Source organism: Mastigoproctus giganteus, chromosome 2, assembly GCF_048544385.1.
Source record: "Mastigoproctus giganteus isolate SK-2022 chromosome 2, ASM4854438v1, whole genome shotgun sequence".
NCBI classification, from domain to species: domain Eukaryota; kingdom Metazoa; phylum Arthropoda; class Arachnida; order Uropygi; family Thelyphonidae; genus Mastigoproctus; species Mastigoproctus giganteus.
Window position 1 is genome coordinate 82123385 of NC_143576.1, and position 25294 is coordinate 82148678.

At 39.6% G+C, this 25294-nt stretch overlaps 1 protein-coding gene across 1 annotated transcript in view; it reads left to right on the forward strand.

Annotated features, from left to right (window-relative positions):
* polybromo (protein) overlaps positions 1 to 25294 on the forward strand; it is a 702481-nt gene that overhangs the window by 135107 nt on the left and 542080 nt on the right. Inside the window, exon 7 of the mRNA XM_090389959.1 lies at positions 20609 to 20700. Within this exon, the coding sequence (XP_090246085.1) occupies positions 20609 to 20700 (92 nt within the window). The remainder of the gene's footprint in view (positions 1 to 20608; positions 20701 to 25294) is intronic.

Genomic DNA, 25294 nt, shown 5'->3' on the forward strand with positions numbered 1-25294 from the left:
AAGATTAGTGAATGGGACAAAGCGGTGCTCTTACAAAGAAAGGTTTAAGTTTTGCGAATTACAGTGTCTGGAGACTAGGCACCAGCAAGGTGATCTGATAGAGGTGTACAAAGCCTTGAATGGTTTGAGCATGCTCAGTGCTGATGGGATTCTTCCTCTTGCTCAGAATAATCACCTGACAGGGTATAAATTCAAATTGAGGAAAGACATGTAGGATAGACGTGCGGAAATTTGCCTTTAGCCAGCGGGTGGTTGGTAGGTGGAACAGACTTCCATCCCTTGTCGTGGAAGTTGATAGCCTAAATAAGTTTAAGGCTCAGCTGGGCAGGTATTACGAACGAACAGAGGGGTGAAGTGGAAGTGGTTATTTTTTATTTATTTATTTTACTTTATTTTTTTTTTGGCTGATGCTGCATAAGCTTGCTTTCTTGCATCAAATGCCTCTACTAATGCTAATAACTTCCATGTTATATGAGGATTGATTGTACACACAAAAGGGGACATAAATTTAGATTGGAAAGGATGGGTATTGATGTGCAGAAATTTGCATTCTGCCACAGAGTAATTGACAGTAGATGACAACTTCCACAACACCAGATGGTGGTAGTATGAATAATTTAAAGAAGGATTAAACATTATGATAAACTCCTTCCAGTAATTAATTTCTAATTTTCTCCTTTTCCTTATTTTCTTAAATGATATCAACGAGAATATCAAAGGTAAGCTGTCAAAATTTGCTGATGATTTGAAGGTGACGAAAGTAGTGAACAATTGGAACCAGGCCATGCTGCTTCAAAAAGACTTAGATTGATTGCATATATGATTCAAAAAAATGGCAGCTAAAGTTTCATGCTTCAAAATGTATCATTATGTATTTGAGGACCAGAAATCCTATAGTCAGCCATAATGATTTTTATGGCTTTGGCTAGTAACCAAAAGGATCCCCTTATCCCTCTTTACAAGGCTATGGTTAGAATGCATTTGGAATGTATTTAGGTCTGGAGGCCACACCTAAAAAATTACATAGAACTTCTGTAGAGGTTCAGAGAAGGGCAGCCAGATTTGCAATGAGTTCAAAGCAATGTGCTTATGAAGAATGGCTATTCCTTCATATGTTCATTACTGGCACTGCAAAGTCTGATAACTAGACATTTAAGAGGAGATCTAATTTGGTTAATTAGATTTCCCATTAGATGTCTAGTTGTCAGCACTGAAGGGATTGAATAAAATGAGTGAGCATGTTGAGTTCTCCCTCATAGGTGAGACACAAACCATGGGGAAACAAGTATAAAATCTGAGGGAATAACAGAAGAGTGGATCTTATGAAGTTCACCTATAGCTTGAAGGACAGGGTAGATGCCTTCGAAGGATTTAAATTGAGGGGCCTATCAAGCTCTCAGCTGCCCACATCAATGCCAGAGCTTGCATTGATGTGGGCAGCTGAGAACATCATGAACATGTGAACATCACGCAACACAGCGACAACCCCCAAGGCAGAATGCGCTGGTCCCAAAGGAACTAGTTGTTATAGGTGACTCTATTGTCAGGGAAACGGGGAATATATTGTGCAAAAAGGATAGATGGAACAGGACCAGGGTATGTCTGCCAGGGGCAAACGTTGATGACGTTGTAGGGCAGATATTATCCTTTAAGGGCACAAAGGGTGGTATTGTTGTATACGTTGGCACTAATGATATAAAGAGTAGGAGACCGGCAGAATTACTTAACAAGTACAAGACAATGCTGAAAAAAAGCCGTGAGTTAGGGTTGAATTTGAAAGTGTCTGCAATTCTGCCCAGACATGATAGGAGGGAGTATATGATGAGAGCCTTGTCGATCAATTTGGCCCTGGAGAGATTGTGCATAGCTCAAGGGTAAAATTTTTCTCAGCCTGGTCTGTGCTTGTTAACAGGCGAGACTACTTCTACAGGGAAGGGATACACTTAAATAGAAAGTGTGCAGGAATTTTTGCTGACTCCATCGAGGCAGAGTTAGGTGGGTCGGAAAACTGCTAGTTTGGGGGGGGATACAAGGACTACTAGATTAACAGTAGCTGCTGGCAGAGGTAAAAGTAATTCTTGTTCTACTTCTATTGAAATGCAATTGAGCAGCAGCCTGGAAAGCAAGACAGTGGGAATTTCCAGGACTGCTGGGAGTCATAGTGGAACAAGTAAATACATGGGCTGTGTTAGAGTAACTAAGAGTAGAAATAGGTGCATGTATATTTGCATGTACACCAATGTTAGGAGTATAGTTAATAAATTCGATGAGCTTGAGTGCTAGTCAAGACATCAAAGGCAGATATCGTTGGGATATCAGAGACATGGTGTCACACAGACATAAGCAGTGCAGAACTGGAATTTGGGGAGTACAATGCATACAGAAAGAATAGACAGGACAGGAAGGGAGGAGGGGTTATGCTGTTAGTTAAGGAATACATAAAATCTAAGGAAGTCCTTCCAATTGATGTTGGTGGACAGTGCAATGTTGAGTCTGTTTGGAAAGGAAAAATGAGAGTAGGTGTGTGTTATAGGGCTAATGAATCTGAGGAGTAAATGAGCAATTGTGCAGAGAAATAGCTCAGCACAATTGCTCAGTATACTCCTCAGATAATGAGCCATTGTGCAGAGAAATAGAGTGGGCCAGTAAATTAGTGTCTTATAATTGGGGATTTTAATTTCCTGGATATTGACTGGAATTTGTGGGTTGGTCACTCACACACTAGCAAGGCTTTTGTGGATTTATTGGATGATTGTTTTCTACAGCAGCATGTTCAGGAGGCAACTAGAGGGAATAATACTCTTGATCTGATTATCAGTAATGATTCTTCATTCATCAAGAATCTGCAGGTAAAGGAACCACTAGGTGGCAGTGATCACAGTGTGTGCTGAAGTGGGATTTACTCAAAGAGGTAACTCTTTGAGTAAATCAAGAGTAAAGGGAAGGGTTTTTGCTTTCGTAAAGGTGACTATGGTGGTCTGAGACAGTATTTAAATTCTATACAGCAAATTCAAAATGGGAAGCATTCAAAGAATTAATCTTGGAAGCTACTAGGCTTTTCATACCAACAAAGAAATATTGCTCAAGATTTAGGCCTAAATGGATGTCAGATGAACTAATTAGACATGTGACAGAGAAGGAAAATGCATGGGATATATATATATAACTTAACATGTGACACAGAAGCCTATGATAGATATAAGCTGGTCTGTAACCAAGTTACAAAGGAGGTTAGGCAAGCGAAGGCAGATTACGAGAAATCTTTGGCAAAGGATGCAAAGAAAAACAGCAAAGAGTTCTTTACGTATGTAAACTCTAGAAGGAAGAGGATGAATCAGATTGGTCCACTTGATATCGATGGTTCAACTGTTGATGATACTGCTCAGGTAGCTACCAAACTAAATGAATATTTTGCATCGACATTCACACATGAGGAGTTATTCAGGGAGCGGAATGCCAGAGGTGTATTCAACTCTGTCAGTAAGCTAGATAATCTTGTAATAACTGAGAGTAAAGTGGAGGAGAAATTGTTGAAGATAAACACAAGAAAGGCACCCGGGGTGGATGGAATCTATCCAGTTATATTAAAGGAGGCGGCAAAGGAAGTAAGCAAACTCTTAGTCATAATTATGAGAGCTTCTTTGGTCTCAGGGGAGTTACCCACAGACTGGAGATGTGCAAATGTGACCCCAATCCACAAAGGAGGATCAAAGGGAGACACAGGTAATTACAGACCTGTTAGTTTAATTTCTGTTCCAGGAAAATTAATGGAGGCACTGGTTAAAGAAGCACTGCAGGATCATTTAGACAAGACTTCAGTTATAGCTCAGACACAGCATGGTTTTGTTAAGGGGAAGTCTTGCCTGAACAACTTAATTGGATACTATGATGCAGTCACAAAAGAACTGTATGCAGGGAATAACTTTGATATTATATACTTGGATCTTAGAAAAGCCCTTGATACTGTTGCACATGGAAGACTGCTGCACAAATTGGAGCAGTGTGTCATTGGAGGCAAATTGCTGCTATGGATAAATGGACGGTTGAGTGGGAAAAGACAGAGAGTGGTAATCAATGGACACTGCTCTTCGTGGACTAATGTTATTAGTGGAGTCCCTCATGGTTCAGTGTTTCTGTATTTATAAATGATATTGATGATGGTATATCAGGCTTAATGTCCAAGTTTGCAGACGATACGAAGTTTGGCAGGGTTGTTAATAACACTAAAGACAGTACACTGCTGCAACAGGATCTAGAAAAGTTGAGCAGATGGGCTGAGAGGTGGCAAATGAAATTTAACATTGACAAATGTAAAGTACTACATATGGGAAGCAGTAACTCCAGAGTAACGTATCGACTGTGTGGTACCACACTGACAGTGGTAGAGAATGAAAAGGACCTGGGGATAATTGTGCAGGCAGATATGAAGTTTTCTGAGCAGTTTAGACGGTCTGCAAGAGTAGCTCATAGTGTCCTGTCAATGATATACAGGAATTTTTCTAGCATGGATAAGGTGGTGATTATCCCCTTGTATAAGGCAATGGTCAGACCACATCTTGAGTATTGTATACAGGTCTGGAGGCCTCGTTTTAAGAAGGATATAGAGCTGTTGTAACGAGTACAGAGAAGGGTAACAAGATTAGTGAATATAACAAAGGGTTTTTCTTACGAAGAAAGGCTTAAGTTTTGCAAATTACAGGGCACTGCGAGGTGATCTGATTGAGGTGTGTAAAGCCTTGAATGGTTTTAGCATGCTCAATGCTGATGGGATTCTTCCTCTTGCTTAGAATAATCGCCTGAGAGAGCATAAATTTAAATTGAGGAAAGACAGTTGTAGGATAGGTGTGCAGAAGTTTTCCTTTAGCCAGTGGGTGGTTGATTGCTGGAACAAACTTCCATCTGTCATTGTTGTAGTTGATAGCTTAAATAGATTCAAGGCAGAACTTGACAAACATTTGGAGCGAGTGGATGGGTGAAATAAGGTTTTTTTTTTTTTTTTTTTTTTTTTGTTTTGGCTGATGCTATATAAGCTTGCTTTCTTGCATTGTGTGCCTTTGCTAATGTTAATAGGCAGCAGGTTGTCGAATGTTGGAATAAATTGCCTCCCAACATGCCAGATGTCTTGGGTCTAAGTTTAAAACAGAATTTAATGATTACCTTGTGAGAGTGGTAATAGTATGGATATTCTGTTTTTATTATTATTAATATAAATTTTTGTTTCTTATGGGGATTTTTTCTGCCCTCGTCACGGGTATTAGTACCAAGTGAATGGGGTGGTTGGTTGGTTGTGTGTGGTTTCAATTATTATTGTTATAACTGTTGGTCGATTAACTCTCTTATTATACTACAGGTGTTCAGGATCGTGGCTTTCTAGAGTTCTATGTAAGTGTTCTTTGTATGTGTATCACTGGACTGCAAAGTCTTAACAACTAGACTTCTAAGGCGAGATCTAATTTGGTGAATTAGATTTCCCTTTAGATGTTTAGTTGTTAGCACTGAACAAATTGAGCTGAATGAAAAAGATTGGTGTGTTCTCGCTCTCTCATAGGTTAGACACAAACCAGGGGAAACAAATATAAAATCCGAGGGAATAACAGAAGATTCCATCTCACCTATATTGGAAGTTCACCTATCAGGAGCAGGTTTTCGAACATTGGAATAAATTGCCTCCCAATATGCTAAAAGTGGTGGGTCTGGCTAAGTTTAAAGCAGAATTGGATGATTATCTTGTGATAGTGGGAATAGTTTGGATATTCTGTTTTTATTATTATACATTTTTCTCCTTTGTGGGGCTTTTTTCTGCCCCGTGACGGCTACTGGTACCAAGTGAATAGGGTGGTTGGTTGTGTCTGGTTGTTATTATTATTATTGTTATTATTACTGTTGGTCGAGGAACTCTTACTATCCTACAGGTGTTCGTGATAGTGGCTTTCTGGAGTTCAATGTAAGGAGGTCTATTGCTGCTTAGTTTTTATGGAGGCTCTTTGGTACCATGCCAATGGTTGACACAGCTATTGGGATGGTCATTACTTGTTTCACATGCCACATTTCTTTGACTTCCTCTCTTAGGTCTGAGTACGTCCTGATTTTTTCTCATATGTTTTTTGGAGGTTGCTGGTGTTGGGACACCACTATATCGATCAGGTAGGTAGCCATTTCCTCCTTATCTATGAAGTTATGTCTGGTCTTTTGTGTGGTATCAACTTATCCGTTATTATGGCACGGTCCCAGTATAGTCTGTGAGTAGAGGTTCCTAGTATGGCATGAGGCTCGTACTTATATGGTACACCTTCTTTGATCAACTGGTATTTTCTCCCGTCGTCGATTCCACCAGGCTCCAGAGCCAGGTAGCATCGACAGCATGTGTCATCTATTACTCCGGAGTCATTGGCAGTGAATTTCCTGTAGGTTCTGGTGTTGATTACCTGATCTTGAGTGGAGAGCATGAATTCTTTTGTCTCAGGAAAGAGCCTTCCTTTTGTGAACTGAACTTTGGAAGCCATCTTATCTATATAGTCTTGATGGTGATCATTATAGTGTCTATCATGGAGTGTCTTTTTCACCCATATTTCTGACTTTGTTTCTTCTGTCTCTGTAAGTGTGGTCTCTTTGTTGAGGTTGAGTGTTGTATGCTATTTGTCTATCTCTCTTATGGCTTGGTAGATCGGTGCAGTGTTTTCCTGGAAGTAATCCTACAGGTTCTTAATTGCCTTCTTGTGTTCAATGAGATCAGTCAATCCCCTCCCTCCTTTACGAGCTGTGGTCAGTCTCTCGATTGCCAGCGGGTGGTGTTGTTGGCTTTTGGTCATCATTATCCTAGTCAATCTGGTAATCTCCTCCAGCTCAGCATTGGACCAATCTTTGATCCCGAAGGAGTACTTTAGTACTGTAACTGCATATGTGTTTATGGCTGTGACCATGTTCCCACCATTTGATTTTAGCAGGCTTCTCAGTCTCCAATGGTATTTCTCAGTCAGGGACCTTGATCTCCTTATGTACTTTAGTACTGTAACTGCATAAGTGTTTATGGCTGTGACCATGTTCCCGCCATTTAGCTTTGATTTTAGCAGGCTTCTCAGTCCCTGATGGTATTTTTCAGTCCGAGGTCATGATCTCCTTATGTTATTACTGGTGGACCTGCATCGTCCCCAGATATTTGTGTGTCATAGCTTCAATCTCTTCACCAGTCTGCAGCTATAGTTTTGTCAGAGAGGATGTTCTTGATGTAATTCATCAATCTTGCATTTGTATAGGCCAAATTTCATCCTTATGTCAGTGCTGAGCTCTTTGGTGATTTGGAGTTGATTCTCAGTTGTGGCACAGTTTGATGTCATCCATGTGCATCAAATTGTTTGTTTGTTTGTTATTTGGTTTTTAGGAGCATTAGCAACTAAGGCCATATTGCTCCGGGATATGTGGTGGTCATTCCCTGACCTTTCCGCATCCTCCGTATTTGGTGGTGACGGGCTCGAACCCCGGTCTAATCAAGAAGCGTGTGCTACGCACTGCTACTCCTTCCTACTTGGCTACAGAGGCGCCGTGCATCAAGTGAGAGAGGGTGTACAGGTTCTTCTCCCAATCCACTGTCCACCATGCAAAAACAGCAAGTTTTTGCAGGGTGGACAGTGGGTTGAGTGCTAGACAGAGCCATAGTGGGCTTGGAACATCTCCCTGGAAGATTCCTCTTCTGATTGGTATCGGTCTGATCATGATATTCTTGACCTTGATGGTGGTCCTCCATTTTGCCATGGTTGCTTCTAGGAAGTGTGGCAGTGTTAGGTTAATGTTTGTAGATTAGCTAAAAATGGGGCATGGAGTCGAAGGTTCTGCATTAGCCAATGTAGGCCGTGTACAGGTTGTGCTTCTTGTAGGCAGTTATTTCATAGCTGCAGCAACAATGGTCAATTGCTCCTTGTATCCTTTGCTCATCTCCTTACATCCCTTTTGCTGCTGGGCCATATGTTCTTGCTCTTCAAGTGGTCTGATATCTTCTTAGTTGTGCAGCTGGTCAAGATCTTGTACATTTTTGGGTGACATGATTGGTTTGTACTTTGCCAAGTTTGTGATGTCTTTGTCCTTAGCCTTCAGGTATTGATTCTTTGAGTCAGAGACTCTGAGATTGTGTCAGTGTGCCTTATTATCTGGGTGAACTGCTCCACTATGTGCCTGTATGCACAGCTGAACTTCTTGTACCAGTAGATGTTATCTATTCCTGGGGGGGGGGATTTCCCATGAGTGGGACTTCTGATCAACCGTTGTACTTCTCCCTCCCAAATCTTCCATTCTGCCATCTCTTGTATGTTCGTTTTCTTCCTCTCTAGATCTATCCTTGGTAAATGCTGTTATTAGCATTGGCACATGATGCAAGAAATCAAGCTTATACAGCATCAGCCAAAAAAAAAAACCCTTCCCATTTCACTCATCTGTTCATTCCAAATATATTTGTCTAGTTCTACCTTGAATTTATTTAAGCTGTCAACTTTCATAACAAAAGATGGAAGTTTGTTCCAGCAATCAACTACCTGCTGGCTAAAGGCAAACTTCTGCACATCTATTCTACAACTGTCTTTCCTCAGTTTGAATCTATGCCCCCTCAGGTTTGTAATCTGAGCAAGAGGAAGACTCCCCTCAGCATTAAGCCTGCTCAATCCATTCAAGGCCTTATACACCTCAATCAGATTGCCTCGCAGGTGCTTAGTCTCCAGACTGCAATTTGCATAACTTAAGCCTTTCTTCCATACACCAGTCTTGTTGCCCTTCTCTGTACTCATTCTAGCAACTTTACATCCTTCCTAAAATTAGGCTTCCTAAACTGTACGAAGTACTCAAGGTGTAGCCTGACCATTGCCTTATACAAGACGAATCACCTCCTTATCCCTGCTAGAAAAATTCCTGTATATCATTGACAAGACCCATGACCTACTCTGGTAGCCTGTCTGCACTGCTAAGAAAACTTCATATCTGACTGCACAATTACTCCCAGGTCTCTTTTATTCTCCACTACCTGAGTGTAACACCACCCAGTTAGTACATTTCTCTGGAGTTACTGCCACCCATATGCAGTACTTTGCATTTGTTAAACTTCAGTTGCCACTTCTTAGCCCATCTGCCCAAATTTTACAGATCCTGTTGCAGCATCATACTGCCATTACTGTTATTAACAATCCTGCCAACCTTTGTAACATCTGCAAACTTTGACATTAAGCTTGATGTACCTTCATCAATATTGATAAATATACAAAATAACAATGGGCCCAACACTGAACCCTGGGGTACACCACTAATAACATTAAGCCACAAAAAGTACCGTCCATTGATTACCACTCTCTGTCTTATCCCACTCAGCCATCGTTTTATCCATTGTAGCAACTTACCCTTAATGACACACTGCTCCAAATTGTATAGTAGTCTTCCATGTGCAACGGCATCAAAAGCTTTTTCCGAAATCCAAGTATGTAATATCAGAATTATTTTTTGCATCCAGTTCCTTTGTGACCACGTCATAGTATCCAATGAAATTGGTCAGACAAGACTTCTCCTTAACAAATCCATGATGTGTCTCAATTATTACTGCAGTCTTGTCTAGATGATCCTGCAATGCTTCTTTAACCAGTGACTCCCTTATTTTCCCTAGAACAGAAGTTAAACTGACTGATCTGTAATTACTTGTGTCACCCTTTGGCCCCCCTTTGTGAATTGGGGATACAATTCCACATCTCCAGTCCTCTTGGGACTTCCTCTGAGTCCAAGGATGCTCTCATAATTATGGCTAAGGGTTTGCTTACTTTCTTCGATGCCTTCCTTAATATAACTGGATAGATCCCATCCACCCCAGGTGCCTTTCTTATGTTTAACTTCAACAATTCCTCCTCCACTTTTCTCTGTTATTACAAAATCATTTAACTCCCTGTTAGATTTTGATAAATCTAAGTAAGTGCATACAATTAATGTTGGTGGACAATGCAGTGTTGAGTCTGTTTGGTTGTTTGGTGTGAAATAAGCATGGGCAAAGGAAAAATGAGAGTAGGAGTGTGTTACAGACCTAATGAATCTGATGAGTATAATGAGATTGTGCAGAGAAATAGAGTGGGCAAGTAAATCAGTATGTCTTATAATGGGCGATTTTAACTTTCCAGATATTGACTGGAACTTGTGGATTGGTCACTCACACACTAGCAAAATTTTTGTAGATTTATTGGATGACTGTTTTCTACAGCAACATGTTTGAGAGGCAACCAGAGGGAGTAATACTCTTGATCTGATTATCAGCAGTGATTATCCATGCATTTAGAATTTGCTGATAAAGGAACCACTGGGCGAAAGTGATCACAATGTACTGATGTGGGAATTACTTAAAGATGTAACTACCATCAAGGCTAAAGGGACGGGCTTTTGCTGCTTTTGTAAAGGTGACTACAGAGGTCTCAGACAGTTTTTAAATTCTGCACAGTGGGATCAACTGATGATGTTACCAACTTTGAATTCTAAATGAGAAGCCTTGAGGGACTTAATTTGGAGGCTACTAGCCTTTTCATTCCAACTAAGAAATACTGTTCAAGGTTTAAGCCTAAATGGATGTCAGATGAATTAATGAGGCTCATGGCAGAGAAGAAGAAGAATGCATGGGATGTATATAAAGTATCAGGTGACAGAAGCCTATGGCAGGTATAAACTAGTCTGTAATCAAGTCACAAAGGAGGTTATGCAGGCGAAGGCAGATTACGAGAAATTTTTGGCAAAGGATGCAAAGAAAAACAGCAAAGAGTTCTTTACTTATGTAAACTCTAGAAGGAAAGGGAGATGGATCACATTAGACCACTTAACATAGATGGTTGACTGTTGACGATCATGCTCAGGTAGCTGATAAACTTCTGCATCTACATTCATTCATGAGGAGTTATTCAATGAGGGGAGTTGCCAGAAGTTTATCAAACGCTAACATGGAGCTAAGTGATTTTGTAATAACTAAGAGAAAAGTGAAGGAGAAATTGTTGAAGTTAAATGTAAGAAAGGCACCTGGGGTACACGGGATCTATCCAGTTATATTAAAGCAGGCAGCAAGGGATGTAAGCAAATCATTAGCCATAATTATGAGAGCTTCCTTGCACTCAGGGGAGGTCCCCACTGGGGGCGTGCAAACATATCACCAATTCACAAAGAGGGTTCAAAAGGTGACACAAGTAACTGCAGATCAGTTAGTTTAACTTGTGTACCGGGAAAAATAATGGAATCACTGGTTAAAGAAGCACTGCAGGATCATCTAGACAAGACTGCAGTAATAGTTAAGACATAGCATGGGTTTGTTAAATGGAGCTCTTGTCTGGCAATTTGATTGGATACTATGATGTGGTCACAAAGGAACTGAATGCCAAAAATAATTTTGATATCATATACTTGGATTTCAGGAAACCTTTTGATACTGTTTGCACATGTAAGACTGCTGTACAAATTGGAGAGGTATGGCATTAAGGGTAAGTTGCTACAATGGATAAAGGGATGGTGGAGTGGAAGACAACACATAGTGATAATCAATGGACACTGCTCTTCGTGGACAAATGTTATTAGTGGAGTTCCCCAGGGTTCGGTGTTGGGCCCATTGTTGTTTTGTGTATTTATCAATGATATTGATGAATGTAGATCAGGTTTAATGTTCAAGTTTGCAGATGATACAAAGGTTGGCAGGGTAGTTAACGACAGTAAAGAGAGTATGCTACTCCAACTGGATCTAGATACGTTGGGAAAATGGGCTGAGAAGTGGCAAGTAAAGTTTCACATTGACAAATGCAAAATACTGCATATGGGTAACAATAACCGAAGAGAAACGTACCAAATGTGTGGTACCACACTCAGGGAAGTAGAAAGTGAAAAAGACCTGGGAGTAATTGTGCCGTCAAATATGAAGTTTGCTGAGCAGTGCAGACACCTGCATGGGCAGGTCATGGAGTCTTGTCAATGATATATAGAAATTTTGCTAGCAGGGACAGGGAGGTGATTATCCCGTTATAAAAGGCAATGGTCAGGCCACACCTAGAGTACTGTATACAAGTCTGGAGGCCTCATTTTAGGAAGGATGTAGAGTTGCTAGAACGAGTATAAAGAAGGGCAACAAGATTGGTGAGGGGAACAAATTGGTGCTCTTACCAAAAAAGGCTTAAATTCTGCAAATTGCAGTGCTTGGAGAGTAGGCACCTGCAATGTGATCTGATTGAGTTGTATAAGGCCTTGAATGGGTTTAGCAAGCTGAATGCTGATGGATTCTTCCTCTTGCTCAGACTAAGAACTTGGTGGGGGGCACAGTTTCAAATTGAGGAAAGATAGTTGTAGAATAGATGTGCAGAAATTTTCCTTTAGCCAGCGGGTAGTTGATTGGTGGAACAGGCTTCTTTTGTTGTGGAAGCTAATAGCTTAAATAAATTTAAGGCTGAGCTGGACAGGCATTTGGAATGAATGGAGGGTGAAATGGGAGTTTTTTTTTTTTTTTTGCCGATGCTGTGCATAAGCTTGCTTTCTTTCATCGTATGCCTCTACTAATGCTAATGCACATCTGGCCTTCTCCTCCTTGAATAACTCCTCATGTGTAAATGTAGATGCAAAATACTGATATGGTTCGACAGCTATCTGAGAATGATCATATGCAGTCAAACCATTGATATCAATTGGACCAATCTGATTCATCCCCCTTCCTTTTAGAGTTTATATAAGTAAAGAAGTCTTTGCATCCTTTGCTAAAGATTTCTCATAATCTGCCTTTGCTTGCCTAACCTCCTTTGTGACTTGATTACAAACCAGCTTATATCTACCATAGGCTTCTGTGTCTCTTGATAATTTATATGCATCCTATGCATTTTTATTCTCTGCCACGAGTCTCATTAGTTTATCTGACATCCAATTGGGCCAAATCTAGAACAGTATTTCTCAGTTCGAACAAAAAGCCTAATAGCTTGAATGCTTTCCATTTAAAATTTGCTGTTGGTGACATCATCAGGTGCTCCCACTGAATAGAATTTAAAAAATCTCTGAGACCACTGTAGTTACCGTTACAAAAGCAAAAATCCTTCACTTTACCTTTAATGGTAGTTACAACTTTAAGTAAATCTTACATCAGTACAATGTGATCACAGCCACCTAGTGGGTCCTTTATCTCTAAATTCTTAATGCATGAATAATCACTGCTGATAATCAGATAAAGAATGTTACTCCCTCTGGTTGCCTCTCTAACATGCTGCTGTAGAAAAGTCATCCAATAAATCCACAAAAGCCTTGCTAGTGTGCGAGTGACCAACCCACAAGTTCCAGTCAATATCTGGGAAGTTACAATCTCTCCATTATAAGACACTCTGATTTACTAACCCACTCTATGTCCCTGTATAATTGTTCATTGTACTTATCAGAGTCATTAAGCCTATAACAAACTCCTACCCTCATTTTTGCTTTCCCAGTGCTTATGTAATACCAAACTGACTCAACATTGCATTGTACATCTACGTCAACTGGATGCACTTCCTTAGATTTTGTGTTTTTTAACTAACAGCACAACCCCTCCTCCCTTCCTATCCTTTCTGTATGCATTGTACTCCCAAAATTCCAATTCTGCATTCCTTATATCTGTGTGACACCACATCTCTGATATCCCAACAATAGCTACCTTTGATGTCTTGACTAGCGCTTCATATTCTTCAAATTTATTTACATTACTCCTAGCATTGGCGTACATGCAAGTATACATGCACCTGTTCTTACTCTTACTTACTCTAACACAGCCCATGTATTTACTTGTTTCATGACTCCTAGCAGTTTCTGAAATCCCCAGCAACTTGTTTTCCGGGCTGCTGCTCATTCCAATAGAAGCAGTGCAAGAATCACTTCCACCTCTGCCTGCAGCTACTGTTAATCTATTAGTCTGTGAATTCCCCCAAGTGTTTGCAGTTTTCCGACCCACCTAACATTGCCTCGATTGCTACCTCTACTCTGCCAGATAGTGACTGGAGGGAGTCCGAGTAGTGTGTATGCGGGGAGCATTGTCGAGGCCACGTTATGTCAAGGATCTGGGTATATTCTTACCACATGTACGCCATATCCAAAAATTTCATTACTTCATACAGCATGTCCCACCCACTTTTTCTTACTATTGAATACATCATGAATTGTCAAAATAATAGAGCAAGCTTATCTGTGAAAAAATCTAAACCTCCCAAGGACTTCCTAATTCATTTCACAAATATACGTGGTCTCAATTCCAATCTCAACGATGTCCATTTCCACTTGCAGTCTTCCAAACCCCATCTACTTTTTCTGACTGAATCTCAGTTATCAGTTGATTCAACTACTGCTCATCTCAGATGTCCAAATTATTTGCTGTATGATTCCTTTCGCCTCAAAGGTGGTACTTGTGCATATGTCCGTTCTGATATTCCCTGTCAGAGACTTGGCAAGTTGGAATCTCCTCTCTTTGATCTTCTCTGGCTTAAAATCTCTCTACCTCATTGTGTAAAATTCATCTGTTGTCTCTACTGTTCTGCCAACTCCACTAATCACTTGGAGCTCTTTGACTTCCTCTCTTTGCAACTTGACTTTCTCCAGTCCAACTTTCCTAACAGTGAGGTAATTTTCCTTGGTGATTTTAACGTTCACAACTCCAGCTGGCTTCCGTTTTCTAGTAACACCGACCCAGCAGGTCGAGATGCTGAGGCTTTTGCAATTACTAATGACCTAGCACAGATTGTTCATTTACCTACAAGAATATCGGACAATCCTAATCATACAGCCAATACGCTTGATCTTTTTTTCACAAACAACCCTTCTAAGTACACGGTCGAAGTGAGAGGTCCTTTAGGCACTTCAGATCACAACTTGGTTATTGTCTCTTCTCCAATGGAACCTTTATCTCATGGCTATTCCCAACCTCGTGTTGTTTGGCATTACAAGAATGCAAAATGGGATGACCTGCGAGACTTCTTTTCTTCTTTTCCTTGGTCCGATTACTGTTTCAAAAGTTCTGATGTCAACGTTTGCTCAGATCGTGTCAGTGAAATTATTCTTGCAGGAATGGAATCCTTTATCCCACACTCCACTTTAAAATCTCGTCCTTTATCTAAACCTTGGTTTTCCAATAAATGTGCTAAGGCTGTCCAAGAGAAGAATGTTGCATATCGTAATTGGCTTGTTTCTAATTCTTCAGTTTCATTTTCTGCCTACACCAAAGCTCGCAACAACTGTAAAGCAGTTATTAATCAGTCCAAACTAGAGTTTGAACAGGCTAAGAGTAGAAAACTTGCTTCTTGCCCTAATGGTAGCCGAGCATTCTGGTCTCTTGCCAAAGCTATTGGCCGCAACTTTTGCCCATCTCTGCTCCCACCTCTGTCCAAACCAGATGGTTCTGTTGTCACTTCAGCCAAGGATAAAGCTGACCTGCTAGCATCCCATTTTTCTTCCAACTCATGTATTAATGATCTTGGTAAAACACCTCCCACCATTCCTAACACGCTCCATTCAATGCCTCCTGTGGTTTTCCGTCAAAAGGATATCAGAAGGATTTTGATGAATCTTGATGCTAAGAAAGCTCCAGGTCCTGATCGTATTTCTCCACTTGTTCTCAAAACCTGTGCTCCTGAACTTACTCCTATTCTTTGCTGCCTTTTTTCACTTTCTTATTCCAAAGGTGTTTTTCCTTCTGCTTGGAAATTTGATCATACCCAGCCAGTTCCTAAAAAGGGTGACAAATCCCTCCCATCCAATTATCGTCCCATTGCAATTACTTCTACTCTTTCTAAAGTAATGGAGAAATCAATTAACTGCCAACTCTTAAACTACCTAGAAACCTTCCACCTGATCAACGATCGCCAGTATGGATTCCGTCAGTGTCGATCCACTGGTGATATTCTGGCTTATGTTACCCATTTATGGACTAATTCAATGGAAAGGTTCGGTGAAACACAAGTAGTTGCTCTTGACATCTCTAAGGCTTTTGATCGTGTTTGGCATAAAGGTCTTCTAAACAAGTTTCCATCTTATGGTTTGCCAACTGTTTTTAGTAATTGGTTATCCAGTTTTCTCTCTGATCGCTCACTGAGGGTGATGGTAGATGGCTCTCTGTCTTCTAACTTCTCCACTAATGCTGGTGTCCCCCAAGGTTCAGTTCTTTCCCCCACTCTTTTCCTCTTGAATATCAATGACCTTCTTCCATTGACTGGAAATCCTATCCATAGTTTTGCCGATGATAGCACATTGCATTCAACTTTCCATTTTGAGAAACCTTGTCCAGCTCAATCAGCTTCAAGTTCTCGAAAATCTGCTGCCAATTCCTTAAATGCCGATCTTCGGGTAATTCTCCAGTGGGGCAAAGACAACTTAGTTGATTTCAACCCTTCTAAAACTCAATCTTGTCTTATATCTTGAAAAAAGGATTCTTCTGCTCCTATGCTTATCTTTAGTGACACTCCGATTTCTAGGCAAAATGATATATCTCTTTTGGGGATTACCCTGACTTCTAATCTCTCTTGGCACAAGCACATTACAAATATTGCTTCCTCTGCATCTAAAAAACTTGGTTTTCTCTTTCGCTCTCGGCGTTACTTTTCTTCCAAACAGCTGCTCACTCTGTATAAATCGCAAATCCGCCCTGCCATGGAATATTGTTCCCACATCTGGGGTGGTTCCCCCAAAACCTCTCTCAGGCTTCTTGATTCCATTCAGAAGAGGGCAGTTAGGTTAATTAATGATTCATCTCTAACAGAGTCTCTCCACTCGCTTTCTCATAGACGCCCTGTTTCTGCTGCATGCCTCTTCTACAGATACTTCCATGGGCACTGTTCTTCTGAATTGGCTTCTATAATTCCTGCTCTCTCTTTCAAAACAGTCCGAACACATGCCGCCACCAGCCAACATCCATTTACTGTCCAACTTCAAACCCAGAGAACCAACTTTTCATCTTCCTCATTTATTCATTCAACTGCCGTTTTCTGGAACAACCTTCCTTCATACGTATTTCCTGAAAATTACAATCTACAGAAGTTCAAGTCCAATATCAACAAATATCTTCTTTCGTCTTCTCAACCTCCAACCCAAGCACGGTACTAAGTACTATAGGTTCTAATACCTCTCGTGTTTGGGGTTCTCATAAAAAAAAAAAAAAAAAGCATTAGCAAATATTCTTGCTCCCTTTCTATTTAAATTTATCCCATCCCTCTAGAAGCAATCTCTCCTGTTAACAAGCACAGACCACGCTGAGAAAAATTCTACCACATGAGTCTTGCACAATCTCTCTAGGGCGAATTGATTGACAAGGTTCTCATCATATACTCCCTCCTATCGTGTCTGGGCAGAATTGCAGACACTTTCAAAATTTAACCCTATCTCACGACTTTTTTTCAATATTGACCGGTACTTTTTAAGTAAATCTGCAGCTCTACTACACTTAATGTCATTAGTGCTAGCGTGTACGACGATATCACCTTTTGTACCCTTAAAAGATGATATTTGCTCTACAATATCATGAACTTTTGCCCCTGCAGACATACCCTGGTCCTAGTCCACCTATCCTTTTTGCACAATATATTTCCCATTACCCTGACAATTGAGTCAGTGACAATAACTATCTCCTGTGTGATCAGCACATCACATTCTGCCCTGAAGATTGCCACTGTGTTGCATTGTGCACAAGAATGAGCTCTGGCATTGAGTTGAGCAGCTGAGAGCTTGATGGGCCTCCCCCATTTTAATTCCTTCGAGGGCATCTACCGACTCTTCAGATTCTCATAGATGTCCATCAGAACGTTGAGTTGGCACCTAATTTCTTCACATTCTCTGCACCTAGCACACACAAAGACATCCTCCCTGGCTAGATCATGTCCTGTTCTAGAAAGTTCTGCAAACATGTCACATTTTTCACATTTTTTTAGACTGATGTGTTGGAGAATCACTCCCTTTGGTTCTCCCCCGAACCACAGCATTTTGACTACTTTGTGCATGTTGCCTTGCTACTCTAGTCTGGGGCATGATTTCCGTTTAAATACAATTAAATTAACAATAAAAATTAATAAGATTTATAGATTTAATTGATTAATTGACAATACTATACTAAGCTAACAGATTCATAATACAGTGCTGCATATTACACTACCCCAGGGGCTCAAATCTGGTGAGTATGGGTTTGGCACACCCAGGGTCCATAGCTGGATATAATCATTCTTCTCTTTCATGGTGATTTCCTTCTACCTCTCTCTCTCTCTCTCAGGGTAATTCAGAATTTTTTTTTTTTTTTGGCTGGTGCAGCATAAGCCTCAGGCTTCCTTGCACCCTATGGCTAATAATAATAATAGTAATCTAGTTTTATGTTATACCTTACACTATGAAGTTCGAAATGTATTTTATGCTATTCCATATGGATCTAATATACTACAACAATGGCGACAAGTTTTGAACAGTACATGTTTTACCGCTACAAAACCGCTATCGAAATTCAAAATAAACTAAGTATTGTAACTAGGAATATAAGCTACTTCTAGAAAATTAATTAAAATGCCAATTAAATCACTAAAATGGCAAAAATTTAAGAAAAACATTTCTGTTAGATGGAGCCGTAAAAATTTCACCTGCACAGATCTACTCACATTCCCCATCTTATAAGATAAGATAAACTTAGATAAACTTTATAAGATAAACTGAGTGGGAAAAAAAAAAAACATAATTAAAATATAAGTAAATTAGTATCACAAAGTAGTAAAAGAAGAAATAAAGTCTTAATATTAGGGGAAACATGCAAATCAATTAACTGTTTAATCTGAATAAATGTAATTTAAGGAAAGAAGCTAATTTCAATTGCACAATCTTTGTTTTATATTTATTCTTAACTATAGCACAGGCTTTATCAAATGCAATAGTTGTTTTTTTTATTGATGTTATTATGGGCCAATGCATTCTCTGTTATGTTCATTACATTTTGAGTTTTTTTACAAATTGTGTTCTTCTTCACTTTCATATTCGTCACTGGTAACAAAAACTTCATCATTTTGCTTGGTGCTGAGCAGCTCTTCTGTTGTTGGCATCAGTGTGGTAGCAACTTCATCCATCTTAACAACCTCCTCAAATTCACCAACAAAAATGCATGTTCTTTCAAAGTCCTCTATTTCCCAATATCTATCAAGTTCCTTTTTCTAGACCATTTTTTGATATGATACTGTCCCAAGCAATAACAATATTTAGGATAGCATCCAAGGCATTCCACTTTGGCTTAAAATTTGTCCTTCCGTCTGTGTTGCAGATGAAGTACCTTATCAGGCAGGCTCTCTATGCTTTCTTGAGGTTATAAATAATGCATTCATCCAATGGACGCGTAAAACTGATGGTATTGAGCGATAAAAACGACAGCTGTATATTTGTCAACTGAAATGCCTCAGCAGATTGTCTTGTACAACAATTTAGAATTATTTTCTTCTGTCTACTCTCAATAACCAAGAATGAAAATTTTGACCATAAGCTAAGCACTTTTCTTGGCTTCATAATCATGCAGAAGTTGGTTAACTCCTTTAAAACATCCTAGCTTAGAAAATTTATCAACTGCAAGTGGATGCAGTCTTGTTCTGCTATCTGTGTTGCAACATAACAGAATCGTGATCCTTTGTTTACTTAATTTTCTACTACTAAAAAACTTTCCGTGAACAGCAAGTGTTTTATCTGTATCAAATTATGCTCATCAAGGTTAAAAGTATCCTTTGCTCATATTTTTCAAGAATGTACTTTACAGAATGCAACCAGTGTGTGTGTGTGGCCTTTTCTTTGTCAACTAATCCAGACTCACCACAAACATTTTGCAAAACCAAGTTATTCCTGTCCTTAAATCTTTGGAGCAGCTACTGCTGCATTTGAAGTCACTAATTCCATGATGTTAAGCTAGATAAGCAGCCTTTTCTTGGAAAATTGGACTTGATACTGGCAAATTAGATACATGCATTGGTACCACTTGTAAAGTTTTGTTTCAAGCTCCTCATGTTTTGCGCCACAAATTCATTTCTTGTTTTTTTTATCATTCACTTCACCTTTTTTTTTGGTTTTTCAGTATCATAGACAATATAGATAAAGGGATGTTTTACTCATTTGCCTTGTCCACTTCATTTCATCCTGTCAACCTTTTGCACAATTTTCAGTTTAATTTTCAAGGCTTAATTCTCTCCATTTGCATTTTTGCCATAGCTGCCAGATGAGCTTTAATATAAACAGACTTTGAATTAACTTAAAACTTAACCTGTAGCATTGTTGTAGCTATCATCAACTGACTTTGTTTCTGTACACATTGTATTCCCCAAATTCCAATTCTGCATTCCTTATATCTGTGTGATACCATGTTTACATGGTCCCATGTATGCTGGTGGTGGTGGGGCAATAATTAACCATACAAAATGGCATTATTTATTTCTCATGGGGTAAAAAATGGACTTTGTAATGCTTATTAACCAAATTTTGCAACATTGAAATGTGTTACGTTGAAAAGTTTATCGTTTTACATAAATTATATGTACTTTGTACAAACAAGAATTTTGTATAAACTTTTGTGTATTCTACTGTATTATGTACTGAATTTTTCCTTTGATATCAGTTGTTTTTTCCTTAACAGGATGCTGCTGCTCTACGAAAGATTATTGTAAACAAAAAGTTGGAACTAGATCAGAGAAAGAATATTCCTTCAAAATCTAGTGAAAGAATAAGGTAAAAAAAAAAAAAAAAAAAAATTACATTTTAGTTTTTAATTGCATTTTAATAAATCAAAAATATATAAACTGTTCAGAGAGAGGTACTAATGGTGCGACATTTACCTTTTAGCTTAATTGCTCAGTATTGTTAGGCAGCTGTTATCAGCAAGGTACTTTATATCATGAAATGGTTCAAACTAACTTATTTAAAGGAATATAAGTTGATTTTATATAGCACCTGAAGGCTAAGAATGTGTAAAGGTGGAAAGGGTAAATTGCAACTGAGCTAATAAACATAAAAACAATTTTGGAATTTTTGTGTTTGCATATGGTAGTATAGTGCTAAACTTGTAATTTTTTTTTTGATGTGAAAACATCTTTGGCAGCACCTACTAAATTTTCAGACTGATATAAAATCGATTGGTAACGAAAATACAAGACGGAAATGACACAAATGACATCACTTTCTTAATGACGCTAACTCAGTCACTAATGTTGATTCAGTAAGTAAGTAGCCAGCATGAGCATAAAACGTTACATCGTTCATAACTTCAGTTCTAGCTGTTCGATTTTAAAAATTTAAACTTTTTTCAATTTCTTTCATCGTCTACTATTGAATTGTGAAAAGTGTTGAAAATACAATCTCAAGTGTATGTTTCCTAAGGGTGTTTTCACATAAAATAAAACATCTTTTATGTCTAAACTTGAATCCTGTGAAAATCCCAGCATCAAAAGAGGTAGATGTCAGACCATATCTTGCCACGGTATTATATCTCACTGCAGGAACCCATTTTTTTTTCCCCAAAAGAGCAGCCATGTACAATCTATTAGCTGCATCCACTCCATTAAAGCAGGTTTCACTAAAGCACAAAGCTGTTGCATTATCTTCTGCAGTGTATTCACTCATTTAGATGATTAAATTTTTATAAACACAGTAAATATTCGTGAGTAATATTTAGTTGTCAGCTTCTCTTGTCTGGCCTCAAAATACATCAGTGAAACATTAATTCCACATGGAACTTTCATAAAACTAAATACTTTCTCTGCTGGGGTGAGGGGGGGGGGGTTAGCTACATATTGGTCAATTAGCATTAGCATTAGCATTAGTAGAGGCATTTGATGCAAAAAAGCAAGCTTATGCAGCATCAGCCAAAAAAAAAAAAAAAAAAACCCACTTCACCTCTCTGTTCGTTCAAAATACCTGTCCAGCTGAGCCTTAAACTTATTTAGGCTATCAACCTCCACCACAAGGGATGGAAGTCTGTTCCACCAACCAACCACCCGCTGGCTAAAGGCAAATTTCCGCACGTCTATCCTACATCTGTCTTTTCTCAATTTAAATTTATGCCCTCTCAGGTGATTATTCTGAGCAAGAGGAAGAATCCCATCAGCATTGAGCATGCTCAAACCATTCAAGGCTTTATACACCTCTATCAGATCACCTCGCCGGTGCCTAGTCTCCAGACACTGTAATTTGCAAAACTTAAGCCTTTCTTTGTAAGAGCACCCCTTTGTCCCATTCACTAATCTTGTTGCCCTTCTCTGTACTCATTCCAGCAGCTCTACATCCTTCTTGAAATGAGGCCTCCAGGCCTGTATACAGTACTCTAGGTGTGGCCTGACCATTGCCTTATACAAGGGAATAATCACCTCCTTATCCCTGCTAGAAAAATTGCTATATATCATTGACAATACACCATGAGCTACTCTTGCAGCCTGTCTGCACTGCTCAGAGAACTTCATAACTGCCTGCACAACCACCCCCAGGTCCCTTTCATTCTCTACCACTGTCAGTGTAGTACCACAGAGTTCATACATTGCTCTGGGGTTGCTGTTTCCCATATGTAGTACTTTACATTTGTCAATGTTAAACTTCATTTGCCACCTCTCAGCCCATCTGCTCAACCTTTCCAGATCCTGTTGCAGTAGCATAGTGTCAGTAGTGTCCTTGACAACCCTGCCAACCTTCGTATCATCTGCAAACTTGGACATTAAGCTTGATATACCATCATCGATATCATTTATAAATACAGAAAACAATAATGGACCCAATACTGAACCCTGAGGGACACCACTAATAACATTAGTCCATGATGAGCAGTGTCCATTGATTACCACGCTCTGTCTTCTCCCACTCAACCTCCCCATTATCCATAGCAGCAATTTACCTCCAATGCCACACTGCTCCAATATGTGCAGCAGTCTTCCATGTGCAACAGTATCAAAAGCCTTTCTAAGATCCAAGTATATAATATCAAAGTTATTCCCTGCATCCAGTTCTTTTGTGACTGCATCAAAGTATACAATCAAATTGGTCAGGCAAAACTTCCCCTTAACAAAACCATGCTGTGTCTGAGCTATAACTGAAGTCTTGTCTAAATGATCCTGCAGTACTTCTTTAACCAGTGCCTCCATTAATTTTCCGGGAACAGAAGTTAAGCTCACAGGTCTATAATTACTTGTGTCAGCCTTTGATCCTCCTTTGTGAATTGGGGTCACATTTGCACATCTCCAGTCCATGGGTACTTCCCCTGAGTCCAAGGAAGCTCTCATAATTATGGCTAAGGGTTTGCTTAACTTCCTTTGCTGCCTCCTTTAATATAACTGGATAGATCCCATCCACCCCAGGTGCCTTTCTTGTATTTATCTTCAACAATTTCTCCTCCACTTTACTCTCAGTTATTACAAGATTCTCTAGCTTACTACCAAAGTTGAATACACCTCTGGCATTCCCCTCGCTGAATAACTCCTCATGTGTGAATGTCAATGCAAAATATTCATTCAGTTTGTCAGCTACCTGAGCAGGATCATCAACAGTTGACCCATCGATATCAAGTGGACCAATCTGATTCATCCTCTTCCTGCTAGAGTTTACATAAGTAAAGAACTCTTTGCTGTTTTTCTTTGCATCCCTTGCCAAAGATTTCTCGTAATCTGCCTTTGCCTGCCTAACCTCCTTTGTAACTTGGTTACAGATCAACTTGTATCTATCATAGGCTTCTGTGTCATGTGTTAATTTGTATGTATCCCATGCATTTTTCTTCTCTGCCATATGTCTCATTAGTTCATCTGACATCCACTTAGGCCTAAACCTTGAACAATATTTCTTAGTTGGTATGTAAAGCTTAGTAGCTTCCAAGATAAGTTCTTTGAATGCTTCCCATTTTGAATTTTCTGTTGGTAACATCATCAGTTGGTCCCACTGTATAGAATTTAAATACTGTCTCAGTCCATCGTAGTCGCCTTTACGAAAGCAATAACCCTTCCCTTTACCCCTAATGGTAGTTACCTCTTTGAGTAAATCCCACTTCAGCACACTGTGATCACTGCCACCTAGTGGTTCATTTACCTGCAGATTCTGAATGCATGTAGAATCACTACTGATAATCAAATCAAGATTATTATTCCCTCTAGTTGCCTCCCAAACATGCTGATGTAGAAAACAATCATCCAATAAATCCACAAAAGCCTTGCTAGTGTGTGAGTGACCAGCCCCCAAATTCCAGTCAATATCTGGGAAATTAAAATCCCCCATTATAAGACTCTGATTTGCTGGCCCACTCTATTGCCCTGTACAGTTTCTTGTTATACTCATCAGAATCATTCGGCCTATAGCACACTCCTACTCTCAATTTTGATCTCCCAATGCTTATGTCACACCAAACTGACTCGACACTGCACTGTCCAGCAATGTCGACTGAATTCACTTCCTTGGATTTTATGTATTTCTTAACTAATAGCATAACCCCTCCTCTCTTCCTACCCTTTCTATCCTTTCTGTAGACATTGTACTCCCCAAATTCCAGTTCTGCATTCTTTATATCTGTGTGACACCACGTCTCTGAAATCCCCACAATATTTGCCTTTGATGTTTTGAGCAATACCTCAAATTGATCAAATTTATTTACTAAACTCCTAGCATTGGTGTACACGCAAGTATGCATGCACCTGTTCTTTTTCTTAGCTACCCTAACACAACCTATGTGTTTATTTGTACCCCAATGATTCCCAGCAGTCTCTGAAATATCCTGCATCTTATTTTCCAGGCTGCGGTTCATTCCAATAGAAGCAGTGGAAGAATCACTTTCACCTCTGTCAGTGGCTACTGTTAATCTATTAGTCCTTGTATCCCCCCAATCTAGCAGTTTTCCGACCCACTTAACACTGCCTCGATAGCATCAGCAAACATTCTTGCACTCTTTCTATTTAAGTGTATCCCATCCCTGTAGAAGCAGTCTCTCTTGTTAACAAGTACAGACCAGGCTGAAAAAAATTCTACCCCTTGAGCCTTGCACAATCCTTCCAGGGCCGAATTGATCGACAGAGTTCTCGTCGTATACTCCCTCCTGTCGTGTCTGGGCAGAATTGCAGACACTTCCAAATTCAACCCTAATTCACGGCTTTTTTTCAACAGTGACCTGTACTTGTTAAGTAATTCCGCTGGCCTCCTACTCTTAATATCATTAGTGCCAACGTGTACAACTATATCACCTTTTGTGCCCTTAAAAGATGATATCCGCTCTACAATGTCATCAACCTTTGCTCCTGGAAGACATACCCTGGTCCTGTTCCACCTATCCTTTTTACAAAGCATGTTTCCCGTTTCCCTG